Here is a 25,585-nt window from a genome sequence, read left to right as displayed (position 1 = left end):
ACATGGTGTTCCTTCAATCAATGTGATTAAAAGTTCTCCAGAGATACCATTTCTACTTTTGTCAAAGGGATCAAGTATTTTGGTTCATTTCTTGTAGGCGAAGGCAGAAGATGGAATATTCCATGATATGATTTTTTATTTAAAATAAACAAAAGGATATACAAGATGGAGATAATTCATGACCTGCTACATGGTAAAAAATGACCTCATAAACACTGACTTTCTCATCTTCTTCAGTTTAACAGCAGTTGTGGGAGGAGGAGAGACATTTCTTGAAGGGGGTGAGAAAGGGAAACAGGGACAAGAACAATTTAAAAATCAGAAAAAAGGCAAAAATGTCAACCTGATTCAATGCATGGTTTATAATGCTGCAATGAGCAATCTGAAGACTTCAAAACATTCAGCTGTGCAGGATGCCCCTTAGTGGCTGAATATAAACACTGTTGACAGAAGAAATAATTTTAAACACAGAAAAAAACCCCAAAATAATATTTGTATTTATTAACTGAGAACAAAGGATTTTAAATGCTAACATATGGACAGAAGAGCCTACCAAGCCATGTTTATATCAAGCATCAGAAACAGTTGGAAAAATGCAAACCAATAGTCAGAGAACATTCCTGGATAAGCTATTGCATTGAGTCAGAAGAACAAGGAAACATGGGAAAAGGAAGGGAAAAAAGGTCAATCTCTATTTTTATTTAATCAGAATGTCTATTAGTGGATGAGTGGGCTTGGCAGAGGAATACAATCAGATATGGAACTCCGCAACGAAACCCAACCCAGTATTTTTACCGATACTTCCTAGAGCCGAGCGTTTCTGTACAGAAACCTGAAGTGATCTGGTCTGGTGCCACGGTTCCTGCCCAACACCGTAGGGATGGTGTCACCTGCAGTCACCTCTGCTGCTGCAGAAGGCCACCAGCCTGTGTTACAATACACAAATGCTTCTGCACAAATGGCATCAAGAAATATTTAAGATTCAGTAGGAAAGGTTAGAGTGCACAAATTCTGTAATACACAATAAAGAACATATCAAGTTAGATCTAACAGTACAAAGAGTCTATGAGAGATTATCTTTATTCGGTCTAACTCCTGTCATAAGGAATATATTGCTTCTAACTTTGCCTTTTCAAAGCCAGTCTTCGCAAAGGAGTCAACCTGCAAAAGCTGCAACAAGGCGACGCTAAAGCAGCATGGCTCCCCCGTTCAGCTCTTTACACCTACTCCCACTTTAACTGTACTTTATACCTTTAGATCTCTCTTTATGTATACACGGGATAACACAAGAAGTCCATCATATCTACAGACAGTTCATCTTATGTGGAAATCTGATGCCTCTGCTAGTCATTCTCCTTCTTTTCTTTCTTGACGAAGTCTGCAATTCTTCCATCTTTTTGACTTCACACGTACAAATCACAGCTGCAAAGTGTCTCATGCCCTCCACACCGGTAACCACGGCAGAAAAGCCACTCCTCAGCGGTGCTGACATCCGCCGTTACTGCTCGGGTCACAGCCCAGTGCAGCTCAAAGGGCCAAGGGAAGCCCCTTCCTCTGGGTTAGCCGGTGCGTGCTGTAGCTGGATATCCCGACCCCGCACATCCCCAGCAGCAATGCCGCCCGCTGCAGCAGCGTGTCGGAGGAGGTGACCACCATCTTCCCCGCAGCTTGAGTCTGTGGGAGGAACAGGGCAAGGCACGCGTTGCTGCGGCTGAGCACAGCACAGCAGCGGGGCTTTGCAGCCTCCAAAGCAATTTTTTCTTCTGCATTGTGCTTATCGTAGCACGAATCCGCTCTCTGCTGAAGAGCGTTGGGCTCAAACTACTGCATGTTTTCGAAGGCCCCCCCTCTATCACTTTGTAAGAGAAAGGTCACATGTCTGATATAATTTTTTCATATTTTTTTTCATTTGTAACTCATTGATTTCAGTGACTTTAACGGGGTTCCCTCTGGCTGCTTGGCTGAGAGGGAGTGCGGACTCTTAGGCACACAGGAGAAGGGACCTTCTCGCTTCGGGAAGCAGAAAGATCTCTTCCTTCCCACAGAGCAGCTACGAACACAGTGATGCTCCCTTGAATGCTGGTTGTTAACTCAGGAAAGCAAGGCTAGAAGGGATCAGTAACATCTCTTATTAGCTCCACAGTAGCCCAAGCAGACAAGTTTTAACACCGTCTCTTTGTCAAGTCCAGCAAAGAAGCAGGAAATGCCAATCAAAGTCAAGATAAAAAATTAATTATTTACTGATGATCTGAATGCAATCAGAAATAAATGAAGTTACTGTTCCTTCCCTAGTGCGCATGATACAGCGACAGAGAAGCAGAAACTGAGTTGCACGGACTCCCTAGAGAGCAAACCACAAACTCCTATGCACATTGGCACCATGAATTAAAACATATCATGTGTCTGTCTAGTTGCAGCATTTCTTACATGAAATGGTGACTAGGCCTCAAATAATGGTTTTTTTTGGTGCTTTCCCTTGTAGTCCATGCACGGAATGCACGGCACCACCAAAAGGAGTGACAGATTCCAAGCAGCCAGATTTTCACTTCCAGATTCCAGGTTTTTTCTGTAACCTTAAATAATCAGAGCTGAGCACTCGGACCTGGATAAATGTGGCTGACAGTGCGGCTACTGCAGCAGCAGAGTAAGTAAAGACAAGAGACATTCCAAATCAAATTACTATGTAAGGTGATATCAAAAGATGTGCAGGGAGGCAGGAAAGAAATTCACCGCCAGGAATGCAACACCGTACCCTTCGCTCAGCCTCTCACCTACTCAGCGATCACCTCTCAGCTCCTACAGTCTATGATTTTGGATGCAGATCACATCGCCAGGAGCTGTGAGATTTTCCAACAAAAGGATAGATACTCTATACACATCAAAATATGGAGTACAATAAGGAAGATGCTGTACTTGGCATGTATTTTGGGCTGTTGTAGTCTCCATTAGTTAGCTGCTTTTAAAATATTTTCTATGCACAGTTTTACTTTTTTCCTTTGTGTAGTTATCAATACCTTGGTCCCTCAGTGTTCCTGAGGTCAATACTGTTTGAGGTTTCCTTATCACAACTGCAGCAGCTGGCTGAAGTGTTTCACTGACAGCTCATTTGAGTTGCTTAGGAACCCAGCGCTCTCCTTACCATTAACATTTTCCTACGGCCCCAAACACACAAAGCCGTTGCAAGAGAAAATGATGGAGAAGTAGTTTCTGCTTAAGCACTGCAGAAACATAAACTCCTTCTGAGTATTCTGCATTCGGTATTCCAGCACCATACCAATTATCAAGAATTATCATAATTCATTCACTTTGCAGCAGAGGCTTAATTAAGACTTCTTTGGGTTGTTATGCAAGTTAACCCACCAGAAGCCTGTGTTCTCTTGGGTTGGTCATGCAATAATTTGAAATAAAATCGGTCTGAGCAAGAGAAGCACTGGTATTCTGAAGACCTAATTAAAAGACAGAATTTTCTTACCTGCAACAACCTTATATACCCTGGTGTCATTCTCCAGAGAGGAATAACCATGATTTCTCAGTCTTCGTGGAATTTCAGCCCCTACAATTCTAGAAAACACAAAACATTACTAAATCCCAGGGATTATTCACCAATTGACCCCCTAATGAAACACAAGATTTACTCGAACGTGGTCTGCTGCAATGCCACAGCACTCGAAGAAGCACGGCACGCAAACATGTTTTCCTCACCTGATGCTCTTTTCCCTCCAGCCCTTGGCATGCTTAAGGTCCTCGGGGTATATAAAGCCCGGCTCAGTTGTGTAACCTGTCACATGGGATCTGTTGGGACTGCTTAAGTCTTGGCAGAGCCCGAACTGTCCCGCCTGGGGCCAGGTATGTCTTGCAATATTGGAAAACTCTCTGGGAATGCCCGAAGCTCATTAAGAGAGCAGCGCGACAGCTGACCTCCTTAAGAACGAAAGGGCCTAAGCCTGCTTTATAGATAGCACTGGATACAAAAAAAAGAGGTCATTATAGCATTTTGTATCGTAGAGTGACAATGCAAATAGGATTGGATGGCTTTTATGTAACTTAGAGCATATATTTATACCCACAGGATGACCTGAGCGGGTAGGAAGCTTAATGCAGCCGTGACCCGAGTTGAAAGGATGTGCTAATACAGTAGGGTTATTTGGAAGCACATTTAAAAGTAAGTTCTTTATTTTCTGATAGCATTCTCTTTTACTCAGCATTATGCATATGCTTGCTCCTTTTTCTACTGCTAAAGCTTTACCACTAAAAAATACTTAATCTAATACTTATTATTACTGTTATTACTACTTTCTGTTATCTGTGATTTCTTTTCAGTGTAGTCAGCTTGGATTCAGTTCTGCTCCCAGGGTCACATAGTACACAGTGTGAGAAATGGTGGTAAAATCTAATCTACAAAATTAATTTATCCTTCTTTTAGGAGTGTCTATGGACAGACTGTGCTGAGAAAGCTGCTTTTTCCCATTATCAATACATGCAGCCTTGAATACGGATAGCAAGGCCGAATTTGGCTCCAGCTGCAGCCATACTTCTAAACATGCAGGGCAAAAACCTTCTGGTGGTGTAAGTCTGTGCAGCACCAGTGTGCACAGCGAGCCCACATCGGCTCTCATCACAAGTGCTCCACAGCACAGTGCTGATTTACACCCCTTTAGTCTCTGCCAGGGCAGCCTAAAGCTCCCCGAGAAATAATCCTGCCGTTAAAGAGCAGAAACATGAAATGCTTCCACATGGAGAAATACTCTGCATCAGGAATTCCATAATGATACCACTTATCAAGAGTTCTCATAAATCATTTACTTTTCAGCAGGTGCTTAATTAACATTATACAAAGGAATGCTGCTATTTTCTTCCGCGGCTCTGGCTTACGCAGCGCGCAGCGGGCAGATCTTGTCCTCTCACCGCACCACGTCTGTACCACGTGAACCCCATCCGCGTCGGTGGAGCTACGCCTCACTCACACCGCAGGTACCTCCAGTCGAACTCCTCCTATGGCGTCCATCTAAATACTAAAAGCAAGAGACTGGGAACCTGCCAGTCTGGGTTTTTATCTTCATGTGCAACCTGTACAGTGAACCCACGCTAAACCTTAACTGCTGTATACCTCGGCTATAGAAAATACTGCATTAATGGGAAACTATCAACATCAAACCAGGACTGAAGTTCATGGAAAGCTTATCAGTAAATGCAAGTCACGGTGCCCTCCCAAATGCGTCAAAATGTGCACTATAAATACTATAAAAGGACAAAGGCTTTTTTTCTTGTTCTTGTTTCTCACCGCATGCCCCATGCTAACTTTCCTGCACAAACAGGAGAGCGCCTGGGCTTGCTGCCCAGAGCAGGACAAGGCTAACACTGCAGAGTCTGTGCTCTTCTGGAAATACACAGAACGCTGAGTTTTTCCTTTAAATTTCCAGCCTTGCCTGTATTCAAAGAAAAACCCACTTACTGCGGTATCAGAGTTTCAGGAGCTGCAAAAAAAATGTGTTAGTAATGATTTCTGTCATTTTGTGTGTAATTCTTCCCATCTGGAGAACGGCAGTGAGATTCCTGTGGCACTGTATTCAGCAAGGGAGAGCTTTCCAACCAAGTTTCTTTGTATGGAAAATAAAAGGGAATGGAAAGAGTACGCCTTGAATGCCACAGCTGTCTTTAAAAATGGTATCAGCTCAACACAGCTGAACTGCAGAACGTTTTCTGTAATTGCAGGTGTTACCAAAATCTGTAGTGCTTTCCCAATGACTCTGAAAGAATAACCCTCCCAGGCTGTTTCCAGAGAACTTTGAACAGACAAGCGGCTGCCTCCGTTCCTTTCGAAGCTGAAGCCTCTGAGGACTGAGTCCCGACCGCCACGAGGCAGATGAGCGTGTCCCTCCTGGGCAGGGGACCGGCTAATGGAGCAGGAAAACCACAGGCAGCAAAGGGCTCCCTTGGCAAAAAAAATGGGAATCCCACGCGCAGTGCAGACTTCTGGCCTCACTCATCTGCTGATGCCTTCGCTGCTTGATGGAGGCACTGCTTTCTAATAGGCACCAAGCAGATAAGAATGCAAATGATATGCAGATATCCTCTCCATCCCAAAATTAAAGGCGAGGGGCACTTTGAACCCAGCTGTCAATATTCACCACCTTCTGCTCCGTTGCCACCAAGAGCAGAAATCAATAATGACATTAAACATTTATTTACTGTAACCCCGCAGCTTTGGGACCAGCAAGGGCTGCTTCCCCAAATGCAGCAGGAACCAACCAACAACAGGAACAGCTTCTTTGCAGAGTCTTAGAAGCCTCTCCTTGACTGGCAGTCCCCAAAAAGCAATTTGTGCCGCCGGTGCTGCCTGTGAGCGCGTCCCTGCCTCTCCCGAGCACGGTGCACGGACATGTGTCAGTATTTCCCACCATACTCGGTGACAAGCAGCAGGGCAAGCATGGTGGCACAGGGCTCAGGCCCCTGCTCTTTCGGTAGGTTTTGTGGCCCACATCAGGCTCGTGCTGTTGACGACTGGCTTGCCCCAGAAGGTCCCTTGCAGAAAGTACACCAGTGCCACTGGGACCTCCTCAAAGTGCTGTCGTTGGTTCTCGGTTGCGATGCTGCTGTCATTGTCTGGTGCGTGCTGGCCGACTGCTAAGTGTACGACCTGGGCCCCAAGCAATGGTGAGAGAAGCTGGGGAAAGGAAGGTGATTCTGCCGCTGCCGCAGCCGCTTCCTACGAGAACCCATCACAGCCACATGACCGGCTTTGCTGGGGCAAGGCCACGAGAACGACAGTGCGAGAGCAGGAACACAAGACCAAGGAGGGGAAAACCCTGCCCCACGGGCGGCTGGGGTGACGGGCACCCCTGTGGCCAGGGGACGGCAGGAGGCATGAAGGCTGAGGCACCGAAGGCAACGCGGTAGCAAGCGTGCGTGCTTGCAGGCATCAGTCACTCATCGTATGCTCAGGTGGTTGGGGCTGACGTCTCCCAAGAGCTGCTTGTTGCTCCTACCTGATGGATAAAGACTGCAGGCGGAACGCTGCAGGGCACTGCCCATGTGCGGTTGTATTTCTGAACAATAAACTGGCTTAAAGCAAGATTCTCCGCTGGCTTCGAGGGCCATCAAACTTGATCTACTGTAGGCCTTCCACACTGATACACATGCAGCATTTTAAGAGAATTTCCCATAAAGCATACACAATTTTCATTCTATGCCTGGATAACGATAGCAAAATGTATTATTCTGCAGTCATAATTTTGAAAATCATTCAGATATTTGACTAAAGAAGTACTTTCCAAAATTCATTGTCTTTACATAGGCCAGGGTGGAGAAATATGGGCAAGATTCTGATCCTACCCATGGCTTCTACTGCGGCTCTTTGTGCGGGATAGGAGTAATCACAAAGTGCTGTTGGTATAGGCAAATACATAAACAAAAATATATACGGAAAACAAAGCAGCAAATCTTCCTCTACGCAAAACCGTATGACTAATCCTGGGCTTTTTGACTTAAACAGTTATTAGATCTGAGAGTACGTCCTCGCAAATCTTTCTGTGCCTTCCTTCAGAACAAGGAATTTTGCCTAGACCAAAGGTAACTACAACACCAGCTCCGCAGCGGCAGCAGGACTGGGCACTGTCAGCTCATGGAAGAAAGAGATGGTCCTGCCCCAAAGGGCCTACAATCCGTGGGGAGGCAGATGGATGCCACCAGATGGAGGAGCCCAGGGAAACAAAGAGAATATAGCACCTGGCATGCGAGGCAATGTTCTCAGCTCACTCGCAGTCAGATTGTTTCGAAATTTTTGTAGGCGTTGCAGCAAAGCACAGCGTTAAGGAGTGATGTGAAGGTGGTTAATGAATTTTAAGATGATAAGGCAGGCAAGGAACAGGAACAATGTTTGTCAGATTGTTGCACTACACAGTAATATCTTTGCGGGGCACAAAATTAGGGAGACTTATTGGAATATGTTGATGACAGAAGTAGGAAATACCATCAGCAAAAGAAGACTGGAATACTACGCAGATAAGCTGAGACATAGACAGACAATTGCAGACAGTTCAGTCCTCCAAGTCATTTAAGGTTAAGGTTAGAGAGTAGCAAGAGATTGTGTTACTGAGGCTTATGGAATTACCACTGAAGTAGCTTAAACTACTCATTGATTTCCTGCTGAGAACTGACTCGTTCACACCCCACAGCTCCACTGCCAAGCGGTTACTGCTGTATTTGCAGCCTGCCTACCTACAGTACTTTGATGCCATTGAGAGATGAAATAAGAGAAACAGACTACAGGGAAAAAAAAATAAAATAATCCTGGAATGTTTTTCTGAAGCATTTCCAAAGCAAAGGCAGGTAAGCGCTACTGTCACGGGCAGCAGCACAGGCGCAGCACCAAGGCACTAACACAGCCCGACTGGAACCCAGTTCTGGGCAAGCAGGGCTGGATCGCTCTCTCCTAACTCCAGACGTGGCCAGTGCAGACGCCTGCCTCCGAACCAGCGGCTCGAAACTCCCGCTATAATTTACCTATTTCAGATGTTTGAGTTAAGCTCGGGGAACTAAGTGACGCTTGGCAGTACAGCTAGTTAACACAGCTAGCGCAGACACAGACACCAGTAGTGTAAATACAGCCAGTCACGTGAATGGCACCCCACTGATTACAGCAGGAAAATTCAAAGTGAAGCCGGTATGAGGAATGGCTAAGATGACCAATGCAAACGAAAAGTATGTGTTACAAGAAGCAGCTATAAAAAAGGTTTAATCTCACAAAAAGAGGACTGTCAAACCCTTCCTTGCCTCTCAGATACTGATAAGCAGTGATGATGTCCTCGAATACTGATTTTTGCCTCATTCCCCAACTACTGGATGCAGTCAATAGCGTAGCTTCATCTCCTGGTGCTCAGGGAAGGTCTTCATATAGGGAAAGCAACACTGGTAAAGCTGAATGGTCCGCTCCACACGGAGAAGCCAACACATGAGAAGGACTGCACTTCAGGCCCTACATGAACAGGTACTATCTGACCTGATGTGCAAGTACAGAGTCTTTGGGTGACCATCTCCAGTGTCCCAGTAGACAGTCATTGCCCTACAGAACACTGCCACTCCTGATTGCTACTGATCCGTGAGCGATCAGTTGGGTGAATAAACTCACCGTCAGTTTTTCTGTAGCTAAAGGTGTGTACTAGTACAGATGTATGTATTCATTTTACAACTGAAAAGCAAAAAGACCCAACCAGAATGAAAAAAACCCAACCCCAAACTAAGAATATAAGCAATGGGCATTAATAGAGAGACTTTGGGTCTGATGACCTTAATGGAAGCTAGCACCTTTCAAAAAGGTGCTGCTACACCCACGCCAGTCACTGGCAACTCTGATGTTTGGGTCCACCTTAATGATTTGCACAACTTTGCAGAATCTGTAGGTCAGATTGCAACAGAAAACTGGTCTAGCAGATACGGGCAGGGAGAAGCTTGTCTGCTTCTGCTGTGCAAGTAGCATTGTATCACAAGCACTTCTCTGCTGTGCCTTTTGCTTAATACCCACTCCTGGAAAGTGGGTTGAATGTTTAAAACACATAGCAGAATAATGGCTGTCTTTTTTGAGCGACAGCTTTATGCCTTGCTGCTTCCAAGGTGGTTTCAGAAATCAACCAGCACAACACGCTGCCAGAGATGGTGGAACACTATGGGCTGTCCTCATTGGCCTGAGAATTATCTGGGTGCATGCTGGTAGAAAAATCTATAGCCGTTGTTCTGGGAAGGTTCACATTTGGCAGGCAGTGGACAGACTTCCAGTAGAGGTCTGGAGTTCCAGTTAATCCTGGAAACAGTTGGCAATTGAGGTCCCTTTCTCTCATAAGTGTAATGCACTGTCTTGCAATGATCCCAGCATTGAGAGCACATACCGACCACTTTGGCAAGGTAGCACACTGGAAGGACATGCAACGCAATCCTGACAGTTTGTGAAGAACGTGGGTATCATCACTTAAGATAATGTAATTTTTCAGCTACCAAGGAACTGCTGATCTGACTAGGGAAGCCTATGGCACACCTATGGATACATCTGGATATGTAAGCCTCTCAAGACACATCACTACCCAAAAGGACATCCACTCCTGTGACACTGTCTGCCAATTACCTGCTATTAATCCAAGACAGTATATTATTTGTTGCTCTAAAGGAGTGACATACAACGGCTGCTATTTTGCAAAGAAACAAGGCATTAGGCTCGTTCCTGTTGAACAGCTGCAGTCTCCTTTCCATTCAGAAGAGACGGAGCAAAAAGGGGTGAGCTTGTTAAGGAGCACGGCATGTCCTCTCACTCTGCTTTGCTCCCCAAAGTCCACTAAAATGGGTACCTCCATCAAGACACCCACCAGATACCGGGTCCTGTGCCAGGCTGAACACATGTTCCTGGCTACCCAGTCCCCAGTGGGTGTTTTTCACTGTGAGAGTTATCCAAGAAATTATATTACAATCTGTGATGAGAACTCTTCACATTGTGTCCTTTGCTGCTCCTGCGGCTGATGAGACAAAAAGCTGGACTGTCAGACTCCTTGTCCTCATGGGCACCCCTCACTCCATCTGCAGAGGGTCCCAGATCATGAGAGGCTTCATCACAGCATCCCAGGTATCTTCTGCAGCTTGATACACAGCGTATAGCTATGCTGAGCTGCGTAGGGTTGTACCCTGTCCAATGCACGTATGCACACAGCCCAGAGCCTTTTGAATTCGAACCACCAGTTTGTAAAAAGCTGTAAAGGTCACCCCCAGCTGTTCTGTATTGCTGCTGGGAAACCTTCTCATCAGGAAAACTATGCACATGAGCAGATGCACATGGAGCTAACTACCGAGCAGGGTTCTTCCTCCTCCTCCTCTACGTCCCACATTGCAACCCCGTTACACACATGGCAGATCTTCACAGTGACTCACACAAACAAGAGAGCTTAAGAAGCAACCTTCTGACAGGTAATTCCAGAAGTGCAGGTATTTGGGTATGGCAGTTGAGGATGGAAGGCCATGAGATCTCCTGCGATCCCTGCGAATGACTGGGAGGCTTGTGAAGAGCTGCCATATTTTATGTACGAGAAAGTCCCTAATATACCATATCCTGTGTTTTTCTGTAGCTAGGGACATTTTAAATTTGTTTCAGAGCACAGCCACAGTGTGAAAAAATAGCCACAGTAAAGATGTTTGGGGTACCAGGACTCTGGAATGGAAAAGGATTTATTCTAAGATAATACAGATACATTCAAAGCATGACCACAAATTTGATTCTAATTCTAAAGCACTGATTTACAACAGAAGTACACAACTGCAGTAAATCATTTCACTGTTCTGTATCTCTCTGTTCTTTTCAAACAAAATTTTCACACAGTCAAAATGTGTGGGTTACTATACTCCATATGGCTTCGTAAATTGTGAGTCATGAATCCTACAAAGACGGTTTGGTGTTTTTCTTTTTTCCTCCTTTTTTCTAAAACTGAAACTCTAAGGTCTAAAATTCAGAGCACCTTCTAAACCAACCTGTAGAATCTTCTTTTTTGGAAGGGCTGGAACTTGTTCTACATGTCATCACAGCTAAAGTGAATCTGGAGCTATTATCAAAATGTAGAATTTTATTGACATTTACCATTCCTGCATAAGCAAATGTGTCTGAGCACTGAGAGGTTCTGAAGTACTCCTTAGTGGCCTGCGAGGAAAGTTACTTACATTTAGCAGTAATGCATATCTACATCTGTAACATCCAAAAACGGTTTCTAATTTAGAAATTGTAAATGCTTTGATCCATCCTTGCAGACATAAAAGCCTGAATATATATTACGGTATGCTGCGTGTTTCCAGTGCAACAGGCTAATGAATTAGTCCACCCAAAACACAAAAGGTCTGTAAATTCTCTTGTAAGACTTTAAACTGCAATATAAGATGACATAAATTACTGGAGCCTTCCAAGTATGAGAGAAAATGCTTCAAAGCTTTAAATTAAATTACATAGCTTTAGTGGGAACCTTGCTAGTTGAATTTTTGTTCTCGCACACTTTCTGACATGTCCCCTTGATTTGTTTCCTTGTAATTGCCTTGACATTGTTGATTACATGTTGTTCCCACCCCTTACTATCTATATTCCTATTTAAATGTTCTAATCCCTTAGAGACATCTATTATTTCTGGCACAGCACTGTGCCACAACAGTTGTGGCTATTTAATGCAACTGGTAATATATTTTTTGGCATAATCCTGCGAAAAGGTACATGTCTTCTATTGCGAACTCTCTAGATGAACACTGGAAGATTCTTTCATCAACTTAAGAAGAAGGTAAAACAATCTATGTGGGAAATAAAGCATGAAAAATACATTAATCAAAAGAGCAGCGTTTCTACAATGTTTACTTTTTCATTAGGTCGTCTTTATTCTGATTAAGTGTTGTGGTTGTCTGACTGTGAGGCCAAGCAGAAATGATTGAAAGAGAATTCAGATTACCTAGGAGTGCAAAACAAAACAAGAGCGAACATTTGCGCTTAAGCATGATGCACTGGACTTTGCACAGAGCTCTCTTCAGAGATCCTATTTCCCACGGCACAGCACTAACAGCTCACGAGGACCAGATGGTATTCACCTAAGAGCTCTAAACCAACCGAAGGATAAAACAACACAACCGCAAGCCGTGTTGTGTAACTTCTCACTGGGAATTGTCTCCGTGTCAGGGGCTGGGAAGGTGGTGAGATGGCTAATTTTCACAAAGGATTCCAGGGGTGATCTGAGGAACTACAGACCAGTGAACCTGATGTCCTCATTCAGCAAATCTGTAGGGACCATTCAAGGAATAGAACAAGCAGATGCATGGAAAAATACATCGGGAAGCACTCCATTAAGCTTCTGTAAAGGGAAGACATACTTCACAAGCCTATTGGCATTTTTTTTGAGGAATCGACAAATAAGCGGACAAGGTGTACTGAAGTGCATTTTTAAAATTCATTGGGAAAAAAAAGCTCTTGAAGTCTCACGGGCTAAGAAGAGCCTCATTTGAATGAATAAGCAATTAACTGATACAAAAGAAAAAGCAAGAACGCAGAGTTTTCCCACTGGAGGGAAAACACCAATGCAATCCTATGGGACTTTGTGCCAGGATCTGTGCTGCTCAGCAAAGTCCTAAATGACCTGGAAGAGGTGATGAATAATGGGGGAACAGAGACTGCTGATTCCACTATGTTTACCACCGGGACTAAAATTGAAAGCTGACTGTGCAGACCTGCAGAAGAGCACTATGGTCATGAACAACTTGTGCTAAAATGGCAGATGAAATTCCGTGTCGGGTATTGCAAAGTGGTGCACATAATTACAAAACCTGATAAGGACCGTCCAGGAACAAAATAAGAGTTCTATGATGACGTCAGCTCACTACCCAGTAAGGGGTCAAAAAAAGCAACCAAATTATTTGGAAAGGACTAGAGAACAAATCAAAGCACACTTCAAAAAACTGCACGGTGAACCTGCATTTTTAATAACGTGGGCAGTTTTGGTCCTCCAGTCTCCAAAAAGATGAAGCAGACTTGAAAAAGATACAGGAAAGGGCAAAAAGGGTAAAATGGGTATAATGAAAAGTAGGAAATGTTGCTTTATGAAGACTGAGTAAACAAGAATCTTCAAGTCGGATGTGTCCTTTCATTCTTCTTCCCTGCTTCCTTATCTCCTCTATATACACATCTTCCTCTCCCTCTCATGTTACAGTGTTCTTACCAACACTTCCATGGTTTTCCCAGACCTGCAGACAAATGGAGGGTTTGAAATACAGGCTGTAAGGACTTTTTTCCTCACTCAGAGTTAGCTGGAAGGTTTCCTCCAGTCTTCCCATATTCCTTCTCCAAGGCAGGAAATGCATAAGCATTCACTGTCCCCTGCCCCAATACACGCTGGAGAAAAAAACCTCTTTTACCTCCTTCCTGCATCATAACCTTGTCAACAAGATTCTTGCTGATTATCAGACACTGACTTTTCCAGTTTGGAGGCTGCTTTCAGTGCACGGCTTCTCTGTGATTTAGGAGCTGCTGTGACAGGTTGTCCCACCTTGAAGTTACTTTCACAGGTGACTGAAAACTATTCCCATTTCATGGCATACAGGAATCTCAACCAGCTGTTTTTCCCTGATGGCGAGGTGGTATTACTCGTTAAGTACTAGTTAAACATGGCTCAGCCTTACCTTTCACTTCTGGGAATTTTGTGTCAACTTTATATGGACAGTGGAGCACAGGTACTACAATAGCCAGGGGGTGCAAATGCCTTGACTCTTTCATCTTAAAATTTAGATCTCATCAGCTTTTGACTTTGGTGGAAAACCGACTCCAACTTGAGAGGCACGTTAATGGATTCCTACTCATTTGAGCCAAACACAGATTTTCAGCTACCGAGAAATGTACTGCTTCAACCCCGGGCTCATACCACTCCAGAGACTGGTGCACAGTTCAGTTCAGGAGCAACAGGACTGATGGGCTGCGGGCTGGAACCTGCCCTTTGCAGAGGCTCTGCTTTCCATGAGCGATTCATCCCTGTGAAATTTTACACAAAAATCTTTGCCTAACAGAGACAATCTGTTTTTTACACTCGTCTATAGAAAGCATCTAATTACACAGATTATGCAAAATGCCCCTTTGCTTGGTTCCGTACGGTCTGAAACACTCATCTTCATTAACTTAGTGTCATGTATTTTTCTGAGCATTAAAAACTGTGTGGAAGACTGAGTGTAGCATCTTGGAAAAAAAAATTGCCAGTAACTATAAAAATGCAAAGCACAACCAAGGGAGGGTGCTTTAATTTCAGACAGACAACTGTAAAATTGCTTAGCAAAGATGGCTGGAAATTTGTTTGTATTTCTTCGCAATTGCAATGCAGAGGTGAATGGCTGCGTACTGATAAAGCCATCTGTCTTCTGGGTGCCTGGAGGAAGTCTCTGCACCAAAGCAATATCGCCAGTTTTACAGTTAATATCCTGGTGCACAAAACTCTTGCGCTGAGAGTTGGACCGCAGTCATCTCCGCCGCCTTAGGGCACACCATAGAGCAGCATGCTCGGTTGTAACGACTCCTGCTCACAAGCACAGGCTGCCAGATTGGGAAAGGGAATGAATATTCCTGTGGAGCATCATGGCAATGCGAGCACACCATTCCATGCACTGAGATAACAGTCAGGTCCACGGACTCAGATTTAAATCTAGAGAAGAAAAGGAACAGAAACTGTGGGTAGAACGCTTTTATTGGGTCAGTTTTGCAGATGACTTGCTTACCCTGGATATTCACAAAGAATAATAACAACTTAGGGGCTCAGGAAAAAAAAAATGGTGGAAAAGATTGGCCTAGTTTGGATTTCTAACAGACAGTTTTATGGTTTTGGTAGTATTATAGGGTTCTTTTCAGACTTCTTTGGTTGGCTTCAAACAAAATACCATGCAAGAGACTGCCATACAAAGCAGCTACGATTTCTTGATACCAGTAATTCCTAGGATTTGGGCAACTGGAGCTGCATCAAGGTTGACAGAGAGGACCCTTAGTTTTTAATCAAAAGACTAATTAGCCTCTTAGAGATACTTACTCAATACCATCTCCTCTCTGTGACTTTTACCTCCCAAGTCTCCCACCACCCTCATTCGAAAGTGCAGGTCTCAGGTTATCCACAGGAATGCTGCTGAGCACAGAGCTGAACAGGCCTGTGAATCGCCATCGCAGCCTGTAAGGGAGAAGCTGCACTCACGCAGCCCCATCTCTCCTTCCCTCTTCACATCACCTCAGGCAGTCACTGTCGCCAGCCGCTTTGCAGGACCTGCCCATGTTCGGATTCTCATCCTACGGCACCTGCAAGGTAGCGTGAGGCTGCTTTTCACTCAGCAAGGCCTTGCCAATTATGGAGAAAGGGGATAGGCACGGGACTTCTGGAAACACAACAGCCAGCTAAGCTGTCGTGTCTCAGGCATCCTGACAAGGACACCTGAAATGTTTTTGGCTTGATATTGAACTTCGATGCCTTTTGCTTAGGCATAAGAGAATCAGACTGAAAGAAAAAATGCTGCCAGGGCATTCTGACAGAAACACTGCTTTTGCCCCTACAGCTTCCAGCGTAGGGGAGAGTTAAGGAACCTTTTGGAATCCCACAAGGCATGTTCTGTGTTAGCACAGAGCCAGAGGCTCTCTGCTGTTTGCATGCAAGGGGTTTACGTAGCCACAGGTCAGATTCCGGCTCAGGCAATTAGACTTTCCTCAAACAAAGCAGCAAAACTGCATTCACCAGCTTCATTCACACTGAGAAAACAAATCAACGTACTGCTCTGAGTATCTCTTATCTTTGGCTTTTTTTCTTTTGCAATTTCTGGTATGAAACACTTCAGTTTTCTCTTTTGCCTTTGAACTGCAGGGTCCTGCAGCTGGTGCAGGAGTGGTACTTCTAGCTGCAAGTTGTTTTAAAATCCTTTGGCTTTCACGTTTAGCTCCTCTACTAACTGGCCCTACTGTGACTTTGCTGGTTACTGTGCTGCTATACTGTTATTACCCCTTTGTTTTTCCCCTGTGTAGCTCTGGGGCCAGCCTGTGACTGAAGGGAACCATGAGAGCGATGAACCACTGCAACGCAGCAGGAATCCCACCGGCTGTTCAGTCTCACACAAGGATCCTCCTGAGAGTCTGCTCCTGCTTCTCTCCGGACTGTGAGAGCTCTGGGAAGAGTAACTGGGACTTTTCTCTGCCACTTCTAGCTCCAGCAGAAAATGTTAACGCTGCCTGCATTTTGATTCATGACACCAGCTACAACTTGGCACTCCGTGAGCAGCAGAAGTTGGGAGACTAAGCTGAAGGTCAATTAACATCTCTGATGAATCCTTACACTGGTCTCTGAGAATGGCTTAGGGTTTAGATAGTTAATGCTGATACTGAGAGTTCACATGCCTGTGCTGTGGCCTGGAAAGCTGCAAAGAGAACTGCTTCTGTTAAAAACTAACAATTTGCACGTTCCACCACAAAACGGTCACTGCAACTTCCTAAGCAAACTTCTAAGTCTCAAACCTGTTTTTTTCATCAGTAGTTAACGAACTTATTGCAAGGATCTTTCTTCAATTACCAGCTGGAAGAAAAGCAACACAACAGATAATGCACACACTAGACACCTTCATAACTGAAGTTACGGATCACATCTCGCAGGAAAAGAAAGAAATATGAATTTTCCTTTGATGTTTAAAAATAAGGAATCTTTCACAACAACCATTCTTAACTAATGCAAATCATTCCCTGCGGAGCAACAAAATGGAATACATAAGAAAAATCTGAAGGGCTATTTACTTTGAATACTTTTCAATTATTCTGTTTCTCCTTAAACATACCCTAAAACACAATTCTACAGTTTTTTTCTACAGTGTCTTTAGTTTGGACTCTTATCCTTACCCAAAAAAATCAAAGCTTGTTCTTGTAGAACACTGAAGAAATACTTGTTAACAGCAGCAGACAATCATTACACTTTGTGCTATTAAGACTCCTGTGAATTTACCTAGTGCCACGTGACTTTCTGATCAAAACAAAAAAAGCATGTAAGTCAATAAAGTACGTGTTAAATACATTTGAAATCCACTAGATGATGTTAGTTTTCTGTTTTCAAAAAGAAGGTATAAATACGGAATCGAGACTCGATGTTATTTCTCTTTGGCTCCCATAAAGATTAGTACTAGTAATCAACAACATTCAGCATTTTCATTAGTCATCTGTAAGCAAACATAGAATCATTGCTGGTAAAATTTGCAGATGACACCAAGATTAGCAGATAGTCAATACTAATGAAAGCAGTACAGGCACACAAAACAATCCATCATTTACTAATGTAGACATAATCAAGGAAAATTAACGTTACTATGGCCAAACAGCAAGTCAGACATTTAAAAACAAAAAGTATAGACCCGGGGACTACATCGTGGAAAGCACTAGATTTCGAGAGTACTTGTCTACTATGACAAAGAATTCAACACAGACTTCCTATACAATCTCATGGCAAAAAGTGGACCCACAAACGATGGTGTAGTGAGTACGGAAGTTGGCACTGATGTGATTTTACATGAATGCAGTTCCAGCACACTTGTTCTCTAAATGGTGGGGAAAAAAAATGGAGAAAATGTACATGGGAGCCACAAAAACAATTTGGAGGCTGTAGAAAATGCCTTAAAGCACATAATTTAAAGAGATAATGTTTAGGGTAGCAAAAAGGAGGTTGCATTGTAGCTTGATTACAGTGTTCAAAAACTTTCACAGACAGAAAATAGTGGCCAGTGAGGAGCTACTTAATCTAGTGAAGAAAAGCATACCAAGAACTAAAGGCTGAAAGTTATATCCAGACAAATTGAAATTTAAAATAAGGTACATGTTTCTAACCATGAGAGTGACTGAGTACTGGAATAAATGACCAGAGAAGGGGCTAAGTCTTCGTTTCTTGATGTCTTTAAATCAAGCTTGCCTGTCTCTGCAGAAGACTTGCTTTAGCAAAAACCACAAATTGTGCTTTTGTCAGATTCAAGTTACTGGTCTTCACCCTTAAGTAAAAGGAAAATTTATGACCAGGGATCTAAATGGGGTCAGAGAAGATAATCTCATGTCCTTTTTAGTCTTATCCTCTATGAATCTATCAATTTACTGACTACAGAGCAAAAACTTTCTGAGTGACTTTTGCCATCTGGATACCAATGTGATCCATGGTAGACGGTAAATCATCTAGCAATAAATATATGTCAGAAACTATCAAGATGAATAGATTCTTGCGACGCCTTCTAATTTAGAAATTTAGAGTTATTTAATATTTTACACGTTAATTTTATACTGGGTAATTGAATTAATGCGAAAGGGTTAAGCAGACAGGCTAATGAAACACTGTGACATGTACTTAGCTTAATGCAGTTGGAAAAATCAATGCACTTTCATTTGTCAGTTAGCAATCACAGATTTAATTGAATAACATGTCAAGTATTTTAAACTGTTTACCAACGTAAACACAATCCAGCACTACAGTAATGGTAATAAATGAAGATGCTTTCCCTGAATTCCAGTCAGATTTGAACATGACCTTCAGTTTAAGCTCCAACATGCCAGACAGAGATCAAACAGGTATCATTATGTCTACAGAGCTTGGTGATTACTCCTGTGATTCTGAAGAAAATGTATTTGCTGTTGATTCACTCTCCAGAACACAGGTAATGGGCAATCAGTTTGATATTCCTAGCAATGGTTACTCCTTCGCTGTGCATTTATATCCACTTCCACTTCGTTTTTGTTACTGGGAGGAGGAATCAATCACACGGCAATCTTTACTGAGCCTATCTGAGAAGCAGTGGAGGCCACTCTGTGCATGATTGCATGAATGGAACAAGAGGAAAAGCAGGAGAAACACCTTCTCAGCTTGTGTTGGGTGAGTTCCACGCACGGCTGTACAACAGCTCCTTACTCTTCTTTTCCTTCTCCCTTTTACCACTCCCAGGCAATGGCTTCCCAACAGAAGACACAGAAGCAGCAAGGAGGCAGGGATCACAGTCCTGTCCAAGTCGAAGGAGCTTGCCACTGCCAGACCAGCACCAGGAGCAGGCGATGTTTTGGTCATGCAACATGTACATTCCTGTCCCTTTCTCAGATGCAGTAAATGAATTTTTTTTTCACAAGATTCAGATGCCTGCAATGCAGATGTTTCCATCTGACCTACCTGTTTATGCTCCCATAACAGTTAACGCAGAGATATAAGTTCTCTTATTTGTAGCATTGCTCTTATCCTAAAGTAGACGTCTAGAAGTAATCAGTTATATTGGGCTGTACAAGTATCTGTTTAATCCCAGCGATTATGAAGTTCTTTAGGATAGGCAGCTCAGATGGAAACATCTACACTGTAGACATCTGAAGTCAGACGAAATGAATCTCATCCTGCATGCCTCCAAGCTCTCCTTAGCAAGCTGCAGATGAACACTGCCTTCAAACTGTCTACTAGGGAGAACCAGGTGCCTGTTTTACTACACCGATCATGTGTGCAATGTAAAATTATTATGCCACTTTACCATCAGCCTTGCTTACATGTTCTAGCATATTCTTGATGGTAATTAAGTCTATTACAGTCCTCTAGCACATTGGCACCTCAGATGTAATAGGCATTCACTGTGCTGGGTGCTGTGCAGCAGGCCAATCCCTACCAGTTAAAGAAAGGAAAAAACAGATAAGAAAATAGGCAGATTGATGTGGGAGTACACAGATACAGTAAGGTAACATTAGTCAGCACAGTAGGCAGTTGTCTTAGCACACTACTGACCTAGCTGTTGCCAAGCTTTTGGGCAGCATCACGGCAAAAGAGAGTTTTAAAGAAGGGAAGGAAAATGATAGAAATGCTGCTCTGTAGAGAGCTGTGGAAGGCATTGTGGGAAAAAGCACAAATACGTTAATTTGAAAATGTAGCAAGTGGGTGATGGAAGCTAGTACCAGAGGCTGAGGGGATGGAGGAATCACCTGTGCAATGACTGAGAAGACCGGCAGTGAAGAAACCAATCCAGTTGATGCAACAGAAAAGGTCTTGAACCACAGATTCATTCCTTCTGTATTTTTGTGTAGTCCCCTTCAACATTAGATAACCCTTTTTTTTTGCATTATGTATCCTAAAACAGGATGTAGCACTGCAGTAATAATGTAAAAGAGAACTACAGCTTGCTTATACATTTTACAAATGTATACAGTTCATTAAAATGACTATAGATTATTAATTCTACAAAGTTAAGCACTCAACTTGCAGAACATCCTTATTAAAGGCATATATTTGACCTTGACTGACTGTGGTGCGTATACACCGTTCTCAAATAATCACAGAATATATAGCTATTTCCTAGATCATTAGAGACAAGAAGCATATACAGCATTTGTAAATTTCTGCTTTTCCTTCATACTTCCGTAGTGTTTTTCTCCTGTGCCTTAGTTCAGCATATAATCTAGCAGTTTAAAAAGACACATTCTTTTTTAATCTAAGAAAAACCTGTGTTAAAAATTGTGATATACTCAGACATTATAATTAGCCTATTCAACAAAATTTACTTAGATGCAATGCAGAGGATAAAGTAGTTAACAATGAAGCGAAATTAGCTGCATAAACATGTGCAATGCAGCCCTCCTCAGGTGCAACCTAGGGCTGAAGCAATTAATCACAAAATCTACATGGCTATAACCTGAGCTTGGCCTAAATACTAAATATAATGAATTTTTCTAATCTTACAGTTTGCTGTTTTTTTCACTACCGCTCTTTGTTATTATATGTAACGTGTAGCATACTGTACAACCATAACACACATCACTTTCCATTCTATGTCTGTGGACTGGTTCTATGATATACCAGATGTTACTGGGTGAAATACGTCTTCTTCAGTCAAAGACAGCTTAACAATTTTCTGTCTTCATGCTGCCACTCACCACTTTTTTCCTTCCTTGCCTTATTTTTTTTAAAGTCTTTTTTTCCCCAGCTGTCATTTCAGAGATTCAGCCTGCTGAGTAGTAGCCCCCTGCACTGGTGCAGGGGAGAAAAGCCAGCTGTCATGGAAAACGCATTAAGGAATTTATAACTCTACACGATTATCAAGTACTATATAAAATATTGCACCACTTACGAAGCAGTAAAAATCTGTAACATTAGAGACTGATTCTCCCATTCCATACCCACAAGAGAGAAGAATTAAGGTCTTACAGGCAATTTTGACAATAAAACATGTACCTCTATATAATAACAGCTTTGAACTCCTATCCTTGCAGACAAGCGTAGCGACCAGCTAGTCACTACTACAGATACCCAAAACTACTTCAGCCTCTGTGGCCTTCCTTGTACACGGAGGGAAGGGAAGAGACCACCACCTACTCAGAGCCCGCTTTCTCTCCCATTGTGCTGCTGTTCCCTCCTTACTGTGCAATGTTTACTTATGCAAACTAGAAAGTTAACTCTTGAAGCCACAAGCAGACCACTTACTAGTTGATCCTTTAATTCTTCCTACTGTTGGAGTCCATGTAGGTTTTAAAAACAAGATTTTAAAGTTCTGTCTTCCCGGAAGTTTGAAATATGCTGATAATAGTGTGTGTACAGTTCAGTCTGAAGTTCTCTGATGCAAAGCCCCCTAAAAAACTCTTCCATGCCTCAGAAATTCCACATGATACTGCACATTCATTCGACTGAATGATGCAGAAGAAGCAGAAATTCAAGGTGATCTCTCCTTTGCCATTTATGAGTTTAGCATGAAAATCCAAAGTGACAAACGTTTCATTGCGATGTTGAAGGAGCTACATACAGTCAAATGTAAAACACACTGTGTTCACTACTGGATATTAATTTAAATTCATCCATTTTCATATCCCAGCCATGTTGGTTATACCACTGCTCAAATAAACCATAAAAGGTGTAGGGAGATTCAGCACCATTTCTTTTAGAGATGAAGTACAGAAAAGTGACAAGGTATTAAAATTCTGGTCTGTGCAATCTTTTTGACTGCAAATAAGTTGTTAAATGTGGAACCAAACAATCCTTGCCCCCTGTCATTTTTAGTACATTGCCTAATGGGTATTATTATAGGATGAGTAATGTCCATTTCTTTTGCTTTTAAACTAAATCTTTCTGCTGTGTTCTTCCATGTATTGCTCCTAAGTGTCCTTACGCACGTTGCAGTTCGGCATGCCGCTGTCTGGCATGTTTGTTTCAGAAACAAATACGCTCTTATGCAACCACATTTATCTCCAGTGACAATCTACAACTTATCTACTTGAATTTTGTCCAATTTTCTAAACTCTCCCACATCTCAGATTTTACTTTATTCTCCACTCTTTATAATCCCCGTTAGTGTAATAGTGGCAGGCTTGATAAGTGTAAGATTCAGCTCCTACCGCAGGTCATTTACAAAGACATCAGATACCACTGACTCTAACTAGCTATGCTCTGAAACTTGGCAGGCCTGCTTTGTTAGGATCAGCTGCTTTCTGCACAGAATATAAGGATCTTACAATGGTTCAAGTGAAAGGAAAAAAGAGAGACTGAAAGCAATCTTTTCCCCATTATTATTCAATTCAAGCAAAGTGCATTTTTGACCTGAGAAATTTTACTCACATTCTAGGGTTAGACTACTGATATTACAAAATATTTGTTTGGCAAAGGTACCCAAATATATTCCTCTGCATGCAGCTATTTAAAATTCAGCATAATTTTAAAAATCATTTTAATATTACAAGAAATGGCCAAGCACTGAAACAGAAACAACAGAGAAAATAAAGCAATAAACAAAGCTGTGAAATGAGCGCATGCGTGCGCTTGAGATGAGAGTGTGAACGTGCGATAGCCCGTGTCAGGCTGGACTAGCTGGTGAGCAGGAGACCCACAGAGCAGGTATGAGGGCCCGGGATCCAGGCAGGGATATGAGAGGGGCTTGGGGCCTGTGCTGGTATTCGAAGGAATGTGAATGGGGGTGTGCTTGTGAATCTAGGAAGTGCAGGGCATGTGTATTTTCACTCACGAACTTCAATCGGCTGAAGAAGATGACTGTACTCGTGTTTTATGTGTGTCCTGGCAGGGTTACTCATGGGTGGTGTGAAAGGCAGAGCCCTGCCTGTGGCAGCCGGTGTAGTCAACCCTGTGAGCATCGTGTGTGTGTGCCCGCGTCCCTGAGATACATGCTAAGCCTCACTGGAAACCTGGGGCATGAAAGCTGCAGTTGCCTCCGCCAGCGCGGGACCAAGAGTCATCCAGGGCTCCCGCTGTGCCAGCCTGGGATCCAGCGGGCAAGGAGGAGGAATCCCCAGGTGCTGGGGTCCACCCAAGGCTGCAGCACAGGAAATGCAGGCACTACAGTCATTTGTACGGTCCCAATTTGACCTGGTTTGTACTTGTGCTTCAAAATACTGTCGTTAATTACATGATCTCATTTTTTTATATTCAGTGTATAGGACAGATGATTCTTACCTAATGAGTTGCTGCATACTCTATTTGTGCAGTTCCTAGGCCTCATTTACTGCAAGATATTCAAAACCTAATCTGAGGATGAAGAGGTTAATTTCCTGTGGGGTCTGTCAGTAGAGTATCTAGGTGCCTACATTCAAGTGATATTTTTCTTCATTGTCCAGTTGTGGGACTGAGGCACACAGCATCTCAGTGAAAAGTCACAGCTACAGTTCAGTGCCTGTGTGTTAGCAAGTCAGGAACATTAACACAGGTACCACAGTACTAGTTTCCCGTCTGCAAAGTCTGGTTTAAGTATCTTTCCTCGCAGATACAGACCTAACTGAAGTTCTTCAGAGCTGCACACAGCTGCCTTAGCCATAAGACCATTTTTTCTGCACCTGCAATCCCCTGGCATGTCACTGAACCCCTTTTAACTTCTTCAATTAACGAGAAACAGGTATGATTGTATTTTTATTACACATTTTTGAGCATCACTAAAAACAATGCCTTGCAATAGGATATATCACGTAACATAATAAAAAAAAAACAAAGCAAAAAACCCACACTGTTTCTGTAGTCTCATCAGTAATACATCTCCAAGCACATGTTGGAGGATATGTTGCCCGTATCCTGCTGATGAGGAAGCTAACACACCAAGATATGAGAAACAGTTTGCTCTGTACCAGGTGAAGGACTCAGCTGAGAGAAGAGCCTCTCACTTACAAAGCATTTTTTTCTTCAGGAATCCAAAACATGTTACAATCATGGATATTATTCATGGTGTCTTCTACACATGGATAAATTCAGTTGCAGAATGACTACATAGTAATAAGTGAAAGGACTCAGTCCCATAATTCTGCAGCCAGTGAAGCCATTTAGATTGTAAAAGGCTTATTGTAAAGAATAATTCTGAAAATGCCATCCAAGTTTCTGCATAACTCCAAACAATACTTACATGACCCACATGTAGAAATGTATCTATTTCCATAATTTAGCAGTTTATTCAGCAAAAAGACATTCCTCAGCCTTATTGTTACTTAAATATAAAAAAATATTTTGGTTTTTCAGTTAAACATGAAAAGTCAGGAAACAAAACTTTCAGAAAGGAACAATCAATTTATAAATAACAAAAAAAAATATACTTCTTAAACAAAATACTTGATACAGGCTTTATCATTCCTGTTAAGTTCCTTACCCTAAAGTGAAATGTACATAGTAATCTAGCTGAAGACTCAGGCCACACAGCATATGCATATTCTTGACCAACCAAACACAAAAATCACGTGTAGTTATACCCTGTTCATTGTCTTCTGGAGTTTGTAACACGGAAAAACTATTCGTTTACCTGAAGGTGTAGAATGTGTATTGTTGCTGCTCTTCCTGAACAATTGCCACTTGGTTAAGTTTGTATATTAAACTTCAACCCTGCGCATATAGACACAGGTAAGGCTTTATTTCCTGTTCTTCACAGGAAGGATATCTGTAATCCAGTAGTGAAACAGAGACGTGACTATCTTGGTATGATCTGAAACAAAGAAAACACATTCCTCCTGAAATACTTCTCCGATGTTTCTGAACATTAAAGACGATGACTTGTGCGAACATCTGTTTCCATTCGATACTGGCATTTCAGTAACACCAACACAGACATTGGAGCTTTAGGACCA

The 25,585-nt window shown here is 42.7% G+C and overlaps 1 protein-coding gene across 4 annotated transcripts in view; it reads right to left on the bottom strand.

Annotated features, from left to right (window-relative positions):
* Positions 1 to 2,079: 2,079 nt before the first annotated feature.
* ERICH1 (glutamate rich 1) overlaps positions 2,080 to 25,585 on the bottom strand; it is a 94,854-nt gene continuing 71,348 nt past the window's right edge. Inside the window, exons 6-9 of one of the 4 annotated variants that reach the window (XR_012763253.1) lie at positions 25,264 to 25,443; positions 14,173 to 15,179; positions 3,473 to 3,561; positions 2,080 to 2,105 (exon numbers count right to left, since the gene is read on the bottom strand). Coding sequence is in view for 1 of the 4 variants with exons in the window: in XM_075414749.1 (XP_075270864.1) it covers positions 25,370 to 25,443 (74 nt within the window). In the remaining 3 variants the exon portion in view is untranslated. Of the gene's footprint in view, positions 2,106 to 3,472; positions 15,180 to 24,294; positions 25,444 to 25,585 lie in introns of those variants that run through there. The other 3 variants (XR_012763252.1, XR_012763254.1, XM_075414749.1) reach the window with 3 other exon arrangements.

The sequence above is a fragment of the Opisthocomus hoazin genome, chromosome 2, assembly GCF_030867145.1.
Source record: "Opisthocomus hoazin isolate bOpiHoa1 chromosome 2, bOpiHoa1.hap1, whole genome shotgun sequence".
Lineage (NCBI taxonomy): Eukaryota > Metazoa > Chordata > Aves > Opisthocomiformes > Opisthocomidae > Opisthocomus > Opisthocomus hoazin.
This window is presented reverse-complemented; position numbering and strand designations above follow the sequence as displayed.